Source organism: Chenopodium quinoa, unplaced genomic scaffold (assembly GCF_001683475.1).
Source record: "Chenopodium quinoa cultivar QQ74 unplaced genomic scaffold, ASM168347v1, whole genome shotgun sequence".
Taxonomy (NCBI): domain Eukaryota; kingdom Viridiplantae; phylum Streptophyta; class Magnoliopsida; order Caryophyllales; family Amaranthaceae; genus Chenopodium; species Chenopodium quinoa.
Genome location: NW_018742418.1, coordinates 4,865,227 through 4,881,830, shown reverse-complemented (window position 1 = coordinate 4,881,830; position 16,604 = coordinate 4,865,227). Strand labels below are relative to the sequence as shown.

The following is a 16,604-nucleotide window of genomic DNA, read 5'->3' as shown; positions in this document are numbered from 1 at the left end:
ATACCCGGTAAAACATGTATAGGAAAAAATTGAAGGATAGGAGTGCAAGGGACGTGCCCAAGCCTCCAATCACGGTCACTTATGCAAGACGTAGGAAAGGCTAGCTGGAAGATGGATGATGAGCTGTCACTATGCAGTGCTCCTTAATTAAATAAATTAGTATCTAATTCTGTTTTGCTTTCTGTTATGTGGTGTAAGGGGTTTGTTAGTCTTTTTGCTAAGGGAATAATAATCTGTTATGGGTAGGGGGAATGCATGTAAGAGAAGCTGGTAGAAGCTTGAGGGGTATAAGTATGAGTGCATGGCCTTAACAAGAGGCATCCAGAAATTGAGTAGCTATTTTGGAGAGCACCTTCCTCTCGAAAGAAGGCCCGTTGTATTGTTGGTTACTCCGATCAATCAATACACCATTTTAGCTGCTCAAATTACTTGCATTATTCCTATAATACATAACAACAAACTCAAATCCTAGCAAGGAGCAATTTGTGACTTAGAAGGAATTCATGAGAATTGTTTTCATTGATGTCCGTGTTTCTTGTTTTTATTATAATTATATGTATGGGACCATCTTACTCTAATTTCTATCATCTTAAATGATTGCAGTTGATAGTGGTGCAAATTTCTGAAGGAAATTTACAAATGAAATTGTGTCCTAGAGAGGTTGAGAAACTAGCTCTTCATAATGCTGGTTTCCTTGCGCAAAAGCGTCTTGCTAGTGGTCTTAGGCTCAATTATACTGAAGCTGTGGCTGTCATAGCAACTCAGGTGGCTACCACTTACTGCCGTTTTATACACCCATGCTATTCATATTTTTATTTCTGAATTGTTTAAGCATCTCTTAACAATTTTTTTTTTTTTTTTTTTTTTTTTTTAATGTAGACTTTCTAATGTCAACTTTATTTAAAATTTGTGGAAGCATGGTTGAGTATTAGTTCTTGTATACACAGATATTTGTAAATTTCTTTGCACCCCATACAACCCCTTGATTTTGATGGGATTTGGGGCTATCAGCTAATACCTCATACCTTATCCTTTACCTAAGTCAAGGAGATACGATCTGACTTCCACCTTTATTTATTAGTTCCCTGCCACCTGTTGAAAATAATTTCTCAAGCAATCACCTTCAAATTGAAGGGTCAATGCGTCACTATTAAGTATTAACAGCGTCGAAGATTTATCATCTGGTTGAATGTGATTGGTATGTGGTTTAAAGCCTCAAAGAAAAAAGGTTAATATACTTTAATTGTTTTATTCTATAGATTTTAAGTTTTGTTCGTGTTGGAAACAAGAGTGTGGCAGAACTTATGGACATCGGGAAGCAGCTTCTTGGAAGGTAACTTATACGAAGTAGTTTTTATTTTTATGTTTTGGTCATATCTAGGAAAATGCTCTTCCGGAAAAAAGAAGTTACTTTTCCAGTTTTCCTTATGCCTGTGTCTCCTACTCTCCGGGATCAACCTTCTGATGTGTAAACAATTGTATTATCATGCCGAAAATTGATACAAGTCACTTGTTTTGTTTCCTTTTGTTTTTATATTCAGACCTCCATGTGTTGTTTCACAACTATTTAGTTATGTGAATGTTTGCACCAAAAAAAAAATTATGTAAATGTGTTGATTGAAGTAGATTTTGATCTGGTGAGGAAAACTCACAAACTGATTGTCATTATCTCTATTGGAACTTTGTGGATGGAAAATATTTCTCTTTATGATGAGCAATGTCATAAAGAGTGACCGTCCATCCTGTAGTGGTAGTTGGTGATCTGGGAAAGACTGCTTTGTGGAGGAAGTTTGGGATGCTGTTAAGAAGTTGGGTGAAGAAATTTTTTCAGATTAGGTCCATTTTAAAAGTACGTTCTTAAAATTACCAGATTGTATGAATGACTGTTGGTTTCTTTACTACCTTTGATAATTATTGTATGGAGTATCTTAAAATCTTTTATGCCACTTTTATGATGTGGCTTTTACATGCTCAGTTGAGATTAAAACCCAATACTGTAACGAATTGTATGGATGATTGTAGCTTTCTTTACTACCTTCGAAAAAGTATGGTCAAACAATCAAACCTATTGATAGATCTTTTAATTTGAGATGAGGAAGTAGTAAATTAGAGGGCTTCACTTTGGGAAGCACCTTGCTGCCTAACCTTGTCGAGTCCAAAAATATTCTCCAGAGTATAAGTTTGAAGACAATAATTCACGAATTTGGACCATTTACGGAGATTTTGAGACTCGATGACAAAAACTCAAGTGATGGCTGGGGAAGTGGGGAGGCATCCCTAGGTCAAATAACGTTCTTTGGATCCATATACAACCACTGATTGGTCGCATAAAGGCCCGTGGTAGCATTGAGTTAATAAAAAGAGACTTGCACGTAACCTACTGGATTTTTTTTAATTTTTTTTTGGGGCCCAAATAACTCGAAATCGAAAGCTATAATACACGCTTAGAGGCCAATTTTGAGAGATTTTTTCCAAAAATGAACTGAATGTGTAAGGTGTTCCCCTAAATAAAAAGTGTTTGTGAAATAATTGGCATTCCATTAGGTCTATAAAGTTTCAAGAATGAGTTAAGTCTAATATGTGGTTGTTTCGGAATTTTATTGCATTGGTAGTCAAGAGCTGCAAGAGAGCATCCCAGGTGAGAAGCACCTTAATGCTTAATCTTGTCTGATCCATAAATGTTCTTTTGAGTTTAAAAAATTTGAAGTCTATTCACGAAATCGGACCATGTCGAAGATTTTGGGACTTGGTGTCTAAAAATCAAGTGATGGCAAGGGAGGCATCCCAAGATGTGTCGAGAAGTATCTCGATGCCTAGCTTTGCCGAGTCTGAATTTGTTCTCTAGAGTCTAAATTTGAAAACTATAATTCGCGAAATCGGACCATTTTTGGAGATTTCAGAACTGGTATTAAAAACTCAAGTGATGGTAGAGGAAGCATCCCTAGTCAAATAAACGTTGTTTGGAACCATATACGACCACTGATCGGTTGCATAAAGAGTTATAACCAGTTATAGTACATCACTCTTCAACATTAGATAATATCTTCTCACTTGTAATGAGAAGCTAACCTAAAATTTTTGTTATGACAGGCGACAGGTCCTTCCAGCTGTTGTTCACATTTTACATACTGTCCAGGTATATGGCTTCAATTCTTAATAAACTTTGTGTATTTTGACCGTAAAATGGTCCAGAGTCATGTTGCTGATTAATCCAAGATAAAGTTTCATGGTTTTCAGATTTGTTATTCTGATCTCTCTGGGTGTTCCTTTCATGGATTCTGACAGGCGTGACAGCTGGTCTTCTTTCATGATAATTTGGGAATCACTTTTGTTTATTAGTTTCTGGACTTTAGAACACAATGAATCAGTCAAACGAAATATATTATTTAGGACTCAGAGTCTGTAACTGCTTTTTATTTTATTTTTATTTTATTTTTCAGCACATTACTATATAAATGTATTGCTTTCATGTTTAGGTTGAAGGGACCTTCCCAGATGGGACTAAGTTGATCACCGTCCATGATCCTATTGCTAGTGAAAACGGGAACTTAGAGTTAGCGCTTGATGGTTCCTTTCTTCCAGGTTACAATCTGCTCTTCGTGTTGTTTATGTCACTTTATCTACTGGTTTTCAGCAGCATATTCTGTAGCACCATGATGAAAATTTATTTACTGAGGCATTGATTAAAACTTTAGCTTTGCAGTTCCATCATTAGACAAATTCCCGGAGTTGGAAGACGATATTGTACCCGGTGAGCTAAGGCCTGGGGTTGGAGACATCTCCCTGAACAATGGAAGGAGAGCAGTAATCCTCAAAGTTGTTAACCACGGAGATAGACCGGTTCAGGTGCACTCCTTAACTAGATTTAAGTGAATAGATTGATTTAAGAGATTAATTTGGTGGCAAGGTGAAGGATATCTTCAAGATGCGGCAACTGAGTTTGATTTTAATGGCAACGACACTGAACCTTTGTTCGAATTTTTATCAAGAATTCTCTCTCAATGGTTCAAGCACAAATGCTCAAGATAGACATATCAATTCATAAACATCCAACTATATTTGTGGGCATGTGTCTTGAATTTATGGTAAAAAATAATCTAGCTTTCCTTGTATCTTCTACACAGTTCAGGAGAAAACAACTAACTTATTTTACTGCCCTGCAAGGAAACTTAATAAACGCTAACTAACACTAAACATAAACCCGGCCAATTAATGAACCAATGCTGCCCACTAATTATCTGATAATGAAGTATAACTTTTGAAACCTAAGACTCCATAAATATTGGAATTACATACATAAAACAAATCCCAACACATTAAACCCTCGCTATAAGAACTATTATAAAGTGCTTCCTTGGAAAGCAATTAAACACAAGTAACTCCTATAACAAGACTAAATCAGCTGTTAGGAGTCTTAGGACCCAAGGACACTGTCTCAGCCAATGTAACGAAGGGAAAGTTTTGGAATCCTAATCCTTTCTTGGCCTATGTTTGGGTACCTGAGCTGTAGTTGTAGAGTGTTTTAAGGATGTTTTTCTTTTAAGTTCATACCACAGTATCAGTTGACCGCGTATAGAATTCTTATATTCCTAATCAGTCTTGTACTTGTGTTCAGGTTGGCAGTCACTATCATTTCATCGAGGTGAATCCTTCCTTAATATTTGATCGAAGAAAAGCTTATGGCATGCGATTGAATATACCTGCCGGAACAGCAATACGATTTGAGGTTTAACTCTGCTTTTTAAGTGGTTGACTGTTACACTATCAACTTCCTTTGCTGAAATAATTTTAGTCCTTTATCTGCAATCAGTCAAGTGAAGTGTTGAGACTGTCTATTGTAAAGCTACAAACCTTCCGCTCCAGAGGTTGTGTTAATGTGTTATCATTCCAGTATAGTAATATTATGCCTTCCTATAGTTCCATTATGAACAATTTGAACTTAGCCAGTCCTCTACAACAACAACAACAAAGCCTTAGTCCCAAAATTATTTGGGGTTGGCTAACATGTATTGTCAAAAGGAACCGTCCGACAAAGAAAAAGGGAATATAACAAGATAACCAATTGAAAAAGTCCTCTATTGTGACTTTTTTTTTTCTTTGGTGAAGAGATGAGTCCTCTATTGCCACTCACCCATCTATAGATTTAGGATTATTGTATAACTCCTAAATGATATGGAATTGGAATGATCATGTATTTCCTTCAATTTCTCAACCAAACCCAAAATTGACTTTGTTTTAAGAGGTTGCTTTATTGATATTTCTAATTTCTGTTATTGTTGAATCTTATATTTACCTGATTTTCTTCTGTTTGTTTGTTCCTTTTATTTTGCTAGCCAGGGGATCCAAAAAGTGTCACTCTTGTAAGTATTGGAGGCAAAAGGTGCATTAGAGGGGGGAACAACATTGCTGATGGTCCAGTTGATGATGCCAAAATTAAAACTATAATGGACACTATACATTATAGAGGATTTGGACATTCAGATGAAGATAATGCCAGGTCAATAATTACTGCATACTGTATTTATGTCTAGACACTTGAATGTCATAGCTTGAATTCTTTATAGACCCCCCTCCTAATTGGTTTGCAGTGGAGGAGTCACCGGAGAATCGAATTTCGCTAAAATTATGTCTCGTGAGGCTTATGCAAACATGTATGGCCCTACAACTGGTGATAAATCCGGCTTGGTGACACTGATTTGTTTGCAGAAATAGAAAGGGATTTTGCAGTTTATGGTGATGAATGTGTTTTTGGAGGTGGGAAAGTTCTAAGAGATGGAATGGGTCAGGCTTCTGGGTACCCATCAGCTGTCTGTCTGGACACTGTTATCACTAATGCCACGATCATTGATTATACCGGAATATTTAAGGCAGATATTGGTATTAAGGGTGGTAACATTATTGCCCTTGGAAAAGCGGGTAATCCAGATACAATGGATGGTGTATCAGCCAACATGATCATTGGGGTAACCATAATCACTATTTGTGTGCTACTTGTACTAATTAGATTTCTATTTTGTTACAAGTACATAATGCATTTGATTTTTTTTATCATCAAATGTATCAGGTCAATACTGAGGTGATTGCTGGAGAAGGAATGATTGTTACAGCAGGGGCTATAGACTGCCATGTGCACTTCATATGTCCTCAATTGGCTTCTGAAGCAATATCCAGTGGTGAGATCTAATTCATCTGAATTCTGTGTGAGCTGCTGCAAATAAAAAAAAAAAAAAAAAAGGCTGTAGTTGTTCCATAGTTTTAAATAAAAAATTGCTGATATATGATGTAATGCTCATGAATACACTGAAGTCAAAATACTATTTAGGATTCTGGACCAACTTCAACTTGTTTGTCAAACATATCTTGTCGTTTCTTTTTCCTGTTAAACTTATTTTGCATTTGTAGGAATTACTACTTTGGTAGGAGGTGGAACTGGACCTTCTTCTGGGACACGCGCAACTACCTGCACACCTGCACCTTCACACATGAAATTTATGTTGAAATCTACTGATGATATTCCATTGAACTTTGGTTTCACTGGTAAGGTAGGCTTACGTCATTGTTTTGTATAAATTTTAAGCTTGTTCACTTGGGTGCTGGGAAGTGGCATGAATACGCATAATTTTATCCTTTGTACTCCCTCTGTCCCTAAGATTGCCCAAACCTTTAACTTCACTTTTTTAAGAAGCAAAGCCAAATTTGTGCACATGGGGGGACACAATTATTGATGATGAGAGATAGATAGAGCGAACAAGTTGGGTTGCAAGTGGGAAATTTTACCAAATAGGGTATGAGGCAATCTTTTAGGGGCAGAGGGTGTATTTACCATTTTGTTCACCTGTAACTATTCTTAGGTTTTCAGTCTCTGATTGAAACATTAACTCTTATAACTACTTTTGTTTGTCACTAGGGGAATAGCTCTAAGCCAGAAGGACTTCCTGAAATCATAGTTGCTGGAGCAATGGGACTGAAGCTTCATGAGGATTGGGGAACGACCCCTGCTGCAATAGATAGTTGTCTTAATGTTGCAGAAGAATATGATATTCAGGTATTACTCCGTAGCATCTATCTCAAGAATATGGTAGATGGATTGATATCCAAATGATTGTCGTCCCAGCTATCGTAATTGTTTTTTCGTAGACCTGGCCTTTTTATTTTGTACGACTTGTTCATATCTAATAATTTCTTGAAAGCCATGTTTTGCTATATAAGTCCTGTGCACGGATTTATTCTATATATAATGGGAGATTATACAAAGTGCCTTGAGTTTAGGGTGTTTTCTCAGATTGACCCTAACTCATTAGAAATTCCCAAAATAGTATAAATATACCCTCTCTTTGTCTCTTATCTCTCTCCTCTTTGAATCCCTCCCTCATTTAAATGGATATATAAAAATTCATTTTTTTTTATTTTTAATTTTAATTTTTATTATGCTTATTCTGTACATTTTTTTAGTGTTTCAGTACCTATTGGACTATTGGTTTTAAAATTGAAGCAAGCTAGCTGTGGAATAGCTGCAACTGAGACTTGCTGGCTTGCTGCACTAATATTCAGTTTTTAGATTTTGTTATTTTGAGTCTTAATTAAGCATACTACTTACTATGGGCTTGAATTTTTTCTCTTTTGTCTCATTGCCACTTTTGCCAGGTCAATATCCACACGGACACATTGAATGAATCTGGATTTGTTGAACACACAATTGATGCATTTAAAGGAAGAACGATTCATACATACCACAGGTGTGAGTTTTGTTTATATTTCACCTATGTTTATGATGAAACTCGATTTGTTAAGTACACAAAAATATGAACTTGAAACTATCTGCATGTATCTGTTCATGGTATTGCTTGAGCAGTGAAGGTGCAGGTGGTGGTCATGCTCCTGATATAATCAAAGTCTGCGGAGTTAAAAATGTTCTTCCGTCTTCAACTAATCCTACTAAACCTTTCACTTCGAATACAGTAGATAAGCACCTTGATATGCTGGTATGGCCCTTCATCTCCCACTGTCCGTGTGTGCCCCCCCATATATGATTTTTTCTTTTTCTTCTGTCTTCATGCAGATGGTCTGCCATCACCTCGACAAGGACATTCCAGAAGATGTGCATTTTGCTGAATCACGAATCCGTGCTGAAACAATAGCTGCAGAAGATATTCTGCATGACATTGGTGCCATTAGTATCATATCTTCTGACTCACAGGCTATGGGTCGCATTGGAGAGGTTTGTTAATATGACATCATCTATTGTAAAGCAAAGTAAATTTGCCTATCTTTATTTTCTCTTCCCTCTCCTTTCTGTCACAATTTGCATTTTTTTTTGTGTAACCTTTTGTCATATAGTGAGGAGTGTGCCACCTGGGGGGATGTTTTAGGGAAGGAGAATCCCAAGAGAGAGTTGATCCCTTGTCTTAGGGGTAAGAATGTGAGTTGCACTTTGTTGCGTGAAATGAATATATTACTTCCATATGAATCGTTTTGTTTTGGGTATAAAATAAACACTGAATTTCACAACAAAAGGTAAATTACTAAGTACCAAAGTAGCTGTGTTGATCTTCGTTTCTGTTCTCATTGATATAGATAATTAGATATTAATGATTTATGCAGTATTTTTCCATATCTATGATTCCATATGACCATTTTAAAAAGCTATCCCCAGTACTAGTCCAGGAAATTCAGTGCTGGCAAGAAGCTGTTCTGTTAGATTAATATACCAGTATATCAAGTAGTTGAACTTTCTAGTCTCAATTATATTCATTTATGCAGGTTATATGTAGGACTTGGCAAACTGCACACAAGATGAAATTACAGAGAGGGCCACTGCCGCCAAGTGAAACTGACAATGATAATTTCAGAATTAAACGTTACATAGCAAAATACACTATTAATCCTGCCATAGCCAATGGGTTTTCTAAGTATGTTGGATCAGTTGAGGTATGTTGCTTAAACTAGCTTGGCATAAAATTTGCATCATTTATAACTCTCCTTAAACACTAATTTTCCCTTCTTTTTTTTTCACGATTTACTTGGGTCTCATATGCATAATACACAAGAAAGGATACATGAAGTTTTCAAGTTTTTTTCATTGAATTACTATTCCCTGCAGGTTGGGAAGTTGGCTGATCTTGTTTTGTGGGATCCTGCTTTCTTTGGGGCAAAACCAGAAATAATCATTAAAGGTGGTGAAATTGCATGGGCTAATATGGGTGATGCTAATGCTAGCATACCAACACCAGAGCCGGTAACAATATTTTGTCATTGTTTAAAGGAATTATTGTTACTAGTTCGATGTCTTAGCTTATCAAACATCAGAAAATTAAGCGTTTAGCATTCACATGATGCTCCCTCCATCCTGATTCCCTTAATAAATACTTGCTACAATTCTATTTTTGGTTGTCGCGTAGCATTAGAACATTTTCTAATTACACCGTATTAAGTAAAATTTGAACTTTATCGTTTTATATTTTATGATATTATTAAGGCCTTAACTAAGAAATCCAACTGCTATGTTGGAGATGTATTACTTAAAAGAGTTAAAGATAATCATGGATTTTAACTCAGTTCCTTGAAAGTGATCCCCAATCAAATGTGAGTGATGGAGGGAAGATCTAATCATGTAGCTTGCATATTTATTGGCCATACTAGTTGAAAGGTACTGAAAATGTCCTTGGGTAGTCTTTCAAAAAAAGAAAATGTCCCCGAGTAGAAGCATCCAGTGTTATGTTATAAAAGCGCATCTAGCTGAGTTCTTATCTATCAAGGCTTTGTTGCAGGTGATCATGCGGCCTATGTTTGGAGCTTTCGGAAAAGCTGGAAGTGCTAATTCGATCGCTTTTGTCAGCAAGGTATATGCAAAACTCTTTTGTAAAATGGACAATACAATTAGAAATTATAGACATTTACATTGTGAATCTTTTGAATAAAGAACCTGAGTTATGAAATCCAATGGAAAAGTGGGGCTGCTCATCCATGGGAATTATTTTGGGATATATATATATATGTTGGTTTGACCTTATTGCTGAAAAATTTTCACAACTTTATCCTGCAACCGTACTCGAACACTTATAGGTGTAGTAAATGAACCGAGCTTGAACAATTTTTTTAGCTCGCTTGAAAGCTCGGGCTTGAGCTCGGACTCACCTAAGTTAAATGAACTTAAACATTACATGAGCATGGTATTACTCTGCTCGGCTCGTTTGCACCCCTAGCCATGAATTGAATTTTAGATACTAAGTTTTTTCTGAAATCTTTTGAACTTCCGCTAAAACATACTTCATACTTTGTATTTTAAGCTTATGGTTCTTGGTTGAAATTTCCCAATTTTTTAAACGAGACATTTGTTTTGTGGGGGAAGTATCTGTGAGGCCAGAGATGTCTCCAACGGGACCTGTCTTTTTAAAGTTGAATAAACTTGACTAAACAACTGCCCTGCATATTTTAGAAATCTTAAATTGAAAAACTGTAATTTCTTTGTCATTAGGGACACATTCTTTAAGATCACCATAAGTTAGTTTTATCAATCCGTTTGTTTTTCAAAACACAGGTCTTACCCCACATCACCTTCAAAATATTTACTACTCCGGGTATATGCTATTTCTTTTGCTCTTGTTATTACGTATGTACTCTCACTTATAGTCATCTAATCTCTTATTATCTGAATATTGAAACATAACTGTCTTTTCAAACGCAATGGGTAGCATTTTGTGATATCATATTGCATTTGAAGAAAATAGTTCAAATGAACGAATAGTAAAAACAAAATCTCCATGACTTGTTTATGGTTGTGTGTATTGTCAGTGAGAGTCATGCACACCAAAGAATAAGCTCATTTAGCTCTGCTCAATTATCCATTTAACAGGCAGCTCTAGACAGGGGAGTGAAGGAACTGTACGGGCTTGACAAAAGGGTAGAAGCAGTGGGTGGCGTAAGGAATGTTACCAAAGAAGACATGAAACTCAATAATTCCCTGCCAAAGATCACGGTTGACCCTGATACTTACACAGTTACTGCTGATGGCGAGGTGCTCACATGTTCTCCAGCAACAGCTATTCCATTGTCACGAAATTACTTTCTATTTTAGGCTTTTATTGGTAAGTTTCTCTTCAATTTACTTATTTAAGTACGCTTTTTCATTTGGTGTGAAACTATGTTCTTGAAATGATAAACACAACATCCACCTTTCAGTGAATTTTTTCTTTTAAAATTTCACTAGGGCGTCTTGGGGTTTTATCTCAAATTTTAGTAGCACATGAGAATAATGTTCTTTTTCCTTCTCTAGGTCGAAAACTCCGCGAAAGAGGCCTGTGAAGAAATGGAGAAGTTTTTATGATTGCAGACAGACTACAAGGCACATCTGGTTTAGGAAGAATAATCAACCAATCCCGGGAGAGAGTGACACAATTATTTATTCCTGACGACGTTTAATGAAAAAAATCAATAAATTCAAACTGAAAAAACAGAATAATAGAAGAGTGTTGGCTAGTGATTCTACCAAAATGACCCTGATAGTTCATACACCATAGATTACTTTTCTGGTCAATTGGGTGCTCTTCATTCACTTTTCTTTTTATTTGCCTGTACAGTTGTACTGAATTCTTTCGGAGGCGGGGGTTAGGGGGGATTACCCTATTTGAATAAGCCACGAATATGTAGTACTAGGATCTTTTGTCAAATGCAATGTATATGAAGTATAGAATTTGATGAGTTTTGTAAGATTTATTCATACACTAAGAGTCTCTTGGACTTGATCTTCGGTATCTCCACTAACATCGGTCAAGCTCAAGACACTTCTATTGATTCATCCATTGTTCAGGTTGGTATCATGCTGTAGTCATAGGATTTGGACTCATTTGTGAGTATAAGACAAGTACCAGTTATCTTGGCTCTTAACTCTTATGTACAGGTATTAGAAGCTTGAAAGTGAACATCATAGGAAAACCGTCTTAAAGTCAAGATTACAGATCAGATCTGCACCATTAAAGGTGAGGTTAAAAACAGGTACAGGGGAAAAACACATAAGCTATTGATCAATTTTACATGGCCCAAAAATATTTCGACTAATATTGATCGATTTTATAATATTTTGACCTAAATACTAGTACGCGACCTTATTCCAATATATTCAAAGCGGTCAAATGACCTAAGTATGAGGTCTTGGCTAGTGGCAAAGGTCAAGGCCTCAAGAGCTGATGATAGGTCACAAATTTGTCACTTCCCTTCTCCATTTGTAATTTATAGCGTCTTTTTAGCTCATCTAGACCCAAATAAAAAAAGAAACCCCGAACTAAACCAAAATCAAAGGATATGTTTTATGCCTACATTTATAATGATATATTTTATTTCGCGTTTTATTTCATGAATCTTATTAATTAGTAATTAAGACCTACCCACCCAATCATCCTGAAAGTAGCAACAAATTCACGTTGCAAATTTAGTTGAGCTAGCTGATTAGTGCTCTCTATTTATTAAATTATGACTTTTAGCAGTACTAGTATGTAGTATTTGGCAAAACAAAAAACCATATGATATGATTTTATCTTATCTTATCCTATCACCATATTTCATACTACATCAAAAATAACATCTTTCTCCCCTTAGTTTCATAAACTCAGCTCAAACCCAGTTAAAAAGCTGTATTATCCTACGAAAATGTCGCGAATTGAGAATGAAGAATTGAAGATTGCAAGGAGGAGACTTGCAAAAGTAGCCAACCATGTTAACCCAGAAATAGTAACACACTCGAAATCCCATCAACTTCATCAGTCTTCCATTTCTTTGTCAGCAACTTCTATGAATGACAACTACCACAAGGTTCATGGTCAGGTTTCGGCTGACCCTGTCGTCTGGAAAGCTGCTACTGATGATTCTGGTATTGATTTCATTGATATTATTTACGAAAAAGCCGTTGGTGAAGCCATTGCTAAGGTGATCACTTCTTACAACAATTTTTTTTTTTTAGGACAACTTCTTACAAGAACTAGTACTTCCTCTGTTATAAAACAAAGAAAAATAAATAAATAAAATAATTCATAATTTTTGCAATGCACTCATAATATTGAATTATTGACAATTGACTCAATTCATTGTGATGAATAAGTATTGGGTTCTTTCCATTGAATATGTTGAGCTGACAGTTTGGGTAAATGGGTCTGTTCGGGTTGAGTTCGGGTCAGTTTTGGTTATGGTCAAAACACATCAAAAATTTGTTTACAGTAACATTATAACAAAGTAAGAATAGTTTTGTGAAATTTAGGTGGTTCGGGTTCAAGTTTCTCTTAATAACTCTAAGACGGATTAAAGATTGTTTGCTCTACTAAAAAATGTTGTAGTTTGCACAATATGAGTCAAAATCCCAGCAAAAAAAAAAAAAAAATCTGGATAACATGTACATCAGTAACATTATTTTGCACAATCCTATTTAATCAGTGTAATTTGATAATTGAGTGATTGATCCTAGAATACATGTTATTGGTGTTAGATTACAATAAATAGGCCAGAAAGAAGGAATGCTTTTAGGCCAGAAACAATCAAGGAGCTGATTCGAGCGTTTGATGATGCAAGGGATGATAGTTCAATTGGTGTTATCATTCTAACTGGCAAGGTAATTTAACTCTGCTGCTTTTCGTTAGTTGTATCATCTTCCTTGTTGATTTACTTTGGATCACCTGACTGTTTCGGTTGCATTTGCTTGTTACTGTAATATATATATTAAGGATTGGTAATCATGCATTAATTTTCATGAATTTTGTAATGTAATGCAACTATGCAAGCTGTGTTTTTGTTGATTATATGCTCTTCAATTTAGTTCTATGTGATGTATATCTGACCCAACCCGAATAACCTGACTTGGACCTGGATAAGTGAACTGTACCTAAAACTAGATAACCCGAGATAGATCCTAACTGAATATAATCCCAATGACTCATTTGCCATTACTAAATACCACCTTGGCTAAGATTTGTTTTCTTAGTTCCCTCTATCTTCCATCTAAAAGTATTTTTTTTCTTAACTATTATTAAGCTGTGTAAATAGAAACGTGATCATTTTAAACTGAAATAAACTGAGCATATATGCATGTCATGGCAGTCATGCATACAGAAGATTAGTTAGGGAGTAAATTTGTTTTAAAAGAGTGGCTTCTAAGGACAGAATTCAGCGCGTTACAGCTTGAGCATGATATAAGGATGCTATCTTCTTGGAATTGTTTGGTATGTAATTTCAAGAAATTGTTCTTCAACAGGGGACCAAGGCATTTTGCAGTGGCGGAGATCAGGCAATAAGAGGCAAGGATGGGTATATCGACTCAAAAAGTATTGGTCGTCTTAATGTTTTGGACTTGCAGGTGTATATATATCTTTGATCTCTCTTAAATTCAACCCATTAAGTTTGCATCTTATACTCACTTTTGTACTCATCTTCAAGTAGGTCCAAATAAGGCGGCTTCCAAAACCAGTTATAGCAATGGTATGTGACTATGTTCATTTTCCATCTTGCAATCTATGGGATTTGTCTAGCTTAGCTACATACTTTATGTCTATATATATAATTGTGTGATTTTTTGTTCAGGTTGCTGGTTATGCTGTTGGAGGAGGACATATTCTGCACATGGTATGCGATTTAACTATTGCTGCTGATAATGCCATTTTCGGGCAGACAGGTCCAAAGGTTAGCCATTTATTTTTCACTTGTTGAACATTGTTGCTTGTAAATGTGTTATATTCTGTTGGTTTGGAGTACAGATTGTAGAGCAGCAGCTATTGCTTATAACATATGCATATCTGCCGGTGGTGTATTGCAGGTAGGCAGTTTTGATGCGGGTTATGGAAGTTCAATTATGTCTCGTTTGGTGAGTATCAAAGCTCAATGATTGATAGCTCTTGAATTGCTCAAGGTTTCTGCAAGAACATTACGCTAAGCAAATGGTTTTTATATGGAATTTGGTCAAGCAGATTGGACCCAAAAAGGCGCGTGAAATGTGGTTTCTTACCAGATTTTACCCAGCAAATGAGGCAGAAAGAATGGGACTTGTCAACACAGTTGTACCTGTAAGTAATTCTTTTGTAACTAATGCAGAATTCAGATTAAAAATTGGGGTTTGAGGTGCTTACACGTTGAAGAAATTATAACTTTTCTTGTGCAGTTGGAGAGTTTGGAGCAAGAGACAATAAAATGGTGTCGCGAGATCTTGAGAAATAGTCCTACTGCAATTCGAGTACTCAAATCAGCTATCAATGCAGTTGATGATGGTCATGCAGGACTTCAGGTATCTAAATCATACCATAAATCATTAGTACAATGTAGTATAATAAACCTTAGTTAATGTGTGTTATTTTGGACGTGACAAAAGCAAATTGGAGGAGATGCAACGCTCTTATTCTATGGAACGGAAGAAGGTAACGAAGGGAAGACAGCATACAATGAAAGAAGGCGCCCTGAGTTCTCCAAGTTTCCTCGTCGACCATGATGGAGGCTTGATTCTATTGTCTTCCTAGGAGGACATACACTCCATGGTGTTTTGGAATGGATTTTCCTATTGGTTATACAATATTGATTAGTAAAATTTGGTGGACTTGTAATTGTATTTAGAATGAAACTCATTTCATGAAAGCAAGCTCCTTCAATTATTTTGATTTGTATGATCTTTGAGATATTGTTAATTGTATTTAGAATGAAACTCATTTCCTAATTGAATTTCATTGTTAACTAATAACTATTGATGAAAGTGTATAACTATTGATTTCAAACAAAGGTATTTAAAAACTAAATCAACTTAGACATAAAAGTGTAGTGGATCTCTGTAATGGGCTCCTTAGATGGTCATCTAGTTTTGGGCCTTGTTTTATTGCGTTGGCAGATTGCATGTCCTGCTATACTAGTAGCCTGCTGGAGTATTTGCGTTATGATGTGGTAGTTGGATGAATGGATATTCGATCTCAAAATTTTGGGTACCAACCTTTTAAAATTTTAAGATATCTAGACTATATATTAAAAAGTGTTCCTTTCAGAAGAACGGTGCCACGTGGCACTCTTCAAAATATATGCACCATTATGGCTGTTCATCGGTCTAAAATCGGACCGGACCGAAAAATTGAATTTCAAGAATCGAAGACCGGACCGAATAAGCTAGGACCGAACTCAGACCGGACAAAAAATCGGTCCAAAACCCGGACCAGATCGGTTTGGACTGATTTTAGATTTTTTATAAAGAAAATTTAAATTTTTTAATAATTTATGGAAAACTCGAAAAAAAAAATAAAGGAAAAACAATATTTTAACGTCTTTTTTAGTATGTTTAGTACAAAAAAGCTCATGCAACTAAAGTTTTCCAAGCTTGTTAAGGATAATCTTAATCATTATTAAAGATTTTATGTATAATTTTAACCAAAAAACCGGTCCGGTTTTTTGGACCGGACGGACCGAAGACTGGAAAAATAAATTTCTCGATCCGAAGACCAGACCGATTAATTTGGTCTGGTCCATTTTTTCGGTCCGGACCAATTTTTGAACACCCCTATGCACCATGTTACAATGCCACATCATTAACTAAAATATATGTGCCACGTAAGTTTACCACTTCATTAAACAAAATAAATAAATAAATAATTATGCTT

At 35.8% G+C, this 16,604-nt stretch overlaps 2 protein-coding genes across 2 annotated transcripts; both read left to right on the top strand.

Annotated features, from left to right (window-relative positions):
- The first annotated feature begins 224 nt into the window (after nucleotides 1-224).
- LOC110710592 (urease-like) lies at nucleotides 225-11,883 on the top strand. The gene is given in 21 exon segments (XM_021888923.1): nucleotides 225-524; nucleotides 604-765; nucleotides 1,260-1,333; nucleotides 3,091-3,136; nucleotides 3,477-3,582; nucleotides 3,704-3,846; nucleotides 4,616-4,726; nucleotides 5,334-5,497; nucleotides 5,589-5,674; nucleotides 5,677-5,963; nucleotides 6,065-6,173; nucleotides 6,403-6,542; nucleotides 6,908-7,045; nucleotides 7,645-7,736; nucleotides 7,853-7,982; nucleotides 8,060-8,218; nucleotides 8,761-8,928; nucleotides 9,101-9,235; nucleotides 9,768-9,839; nucleotides 10,853-11,084; nucleotides 11,273-11,883. Coding segments are annotated over 20 exon segments (2,565 nt in total). The 5' UTR covers nucleotides 225-503; the 3' UTR covers nucleotides 11,075-11,084; nucleotides 11,273-11,883.
- A 594-nt stretch (nucleotides 11,884-12,477) lies between these two features.
- Nucleotides 12,478-15,679, top strand: LOC110710603 (1,4-dihydroxy-2-naphthoyl-CoA synthase, peroxisomal-like). The gene is made up of 9 exons (XM_021888931.1): nucleotides 12,478-12,918; nucleotides 13,472-13,594; nucleotides 14,234-14,335; nucleotides 14,419-14,457; nucleotides 14,560-14,658; nucleotides 14,792-14,839; nucleotides 14,943-15,038; nucleotides 15,134-15,256; nucleotides 15,341-15,679. The coding sequence occupies exons 1-9, from the start codon at nucleotides 12,643-12,645 to the stop codon at nucleotides 15,455-15,457; spliced, it is 1,023 nt and encodes a 340-aa protein (XP_021744623.1). The 5' UTR covers nucleotides 12,478-12,642; the 3' UTR covers nucleotides 15,458-15,679.
- Nucleotides 15,680-16,604: the final 925 nt, after the last annotated feature.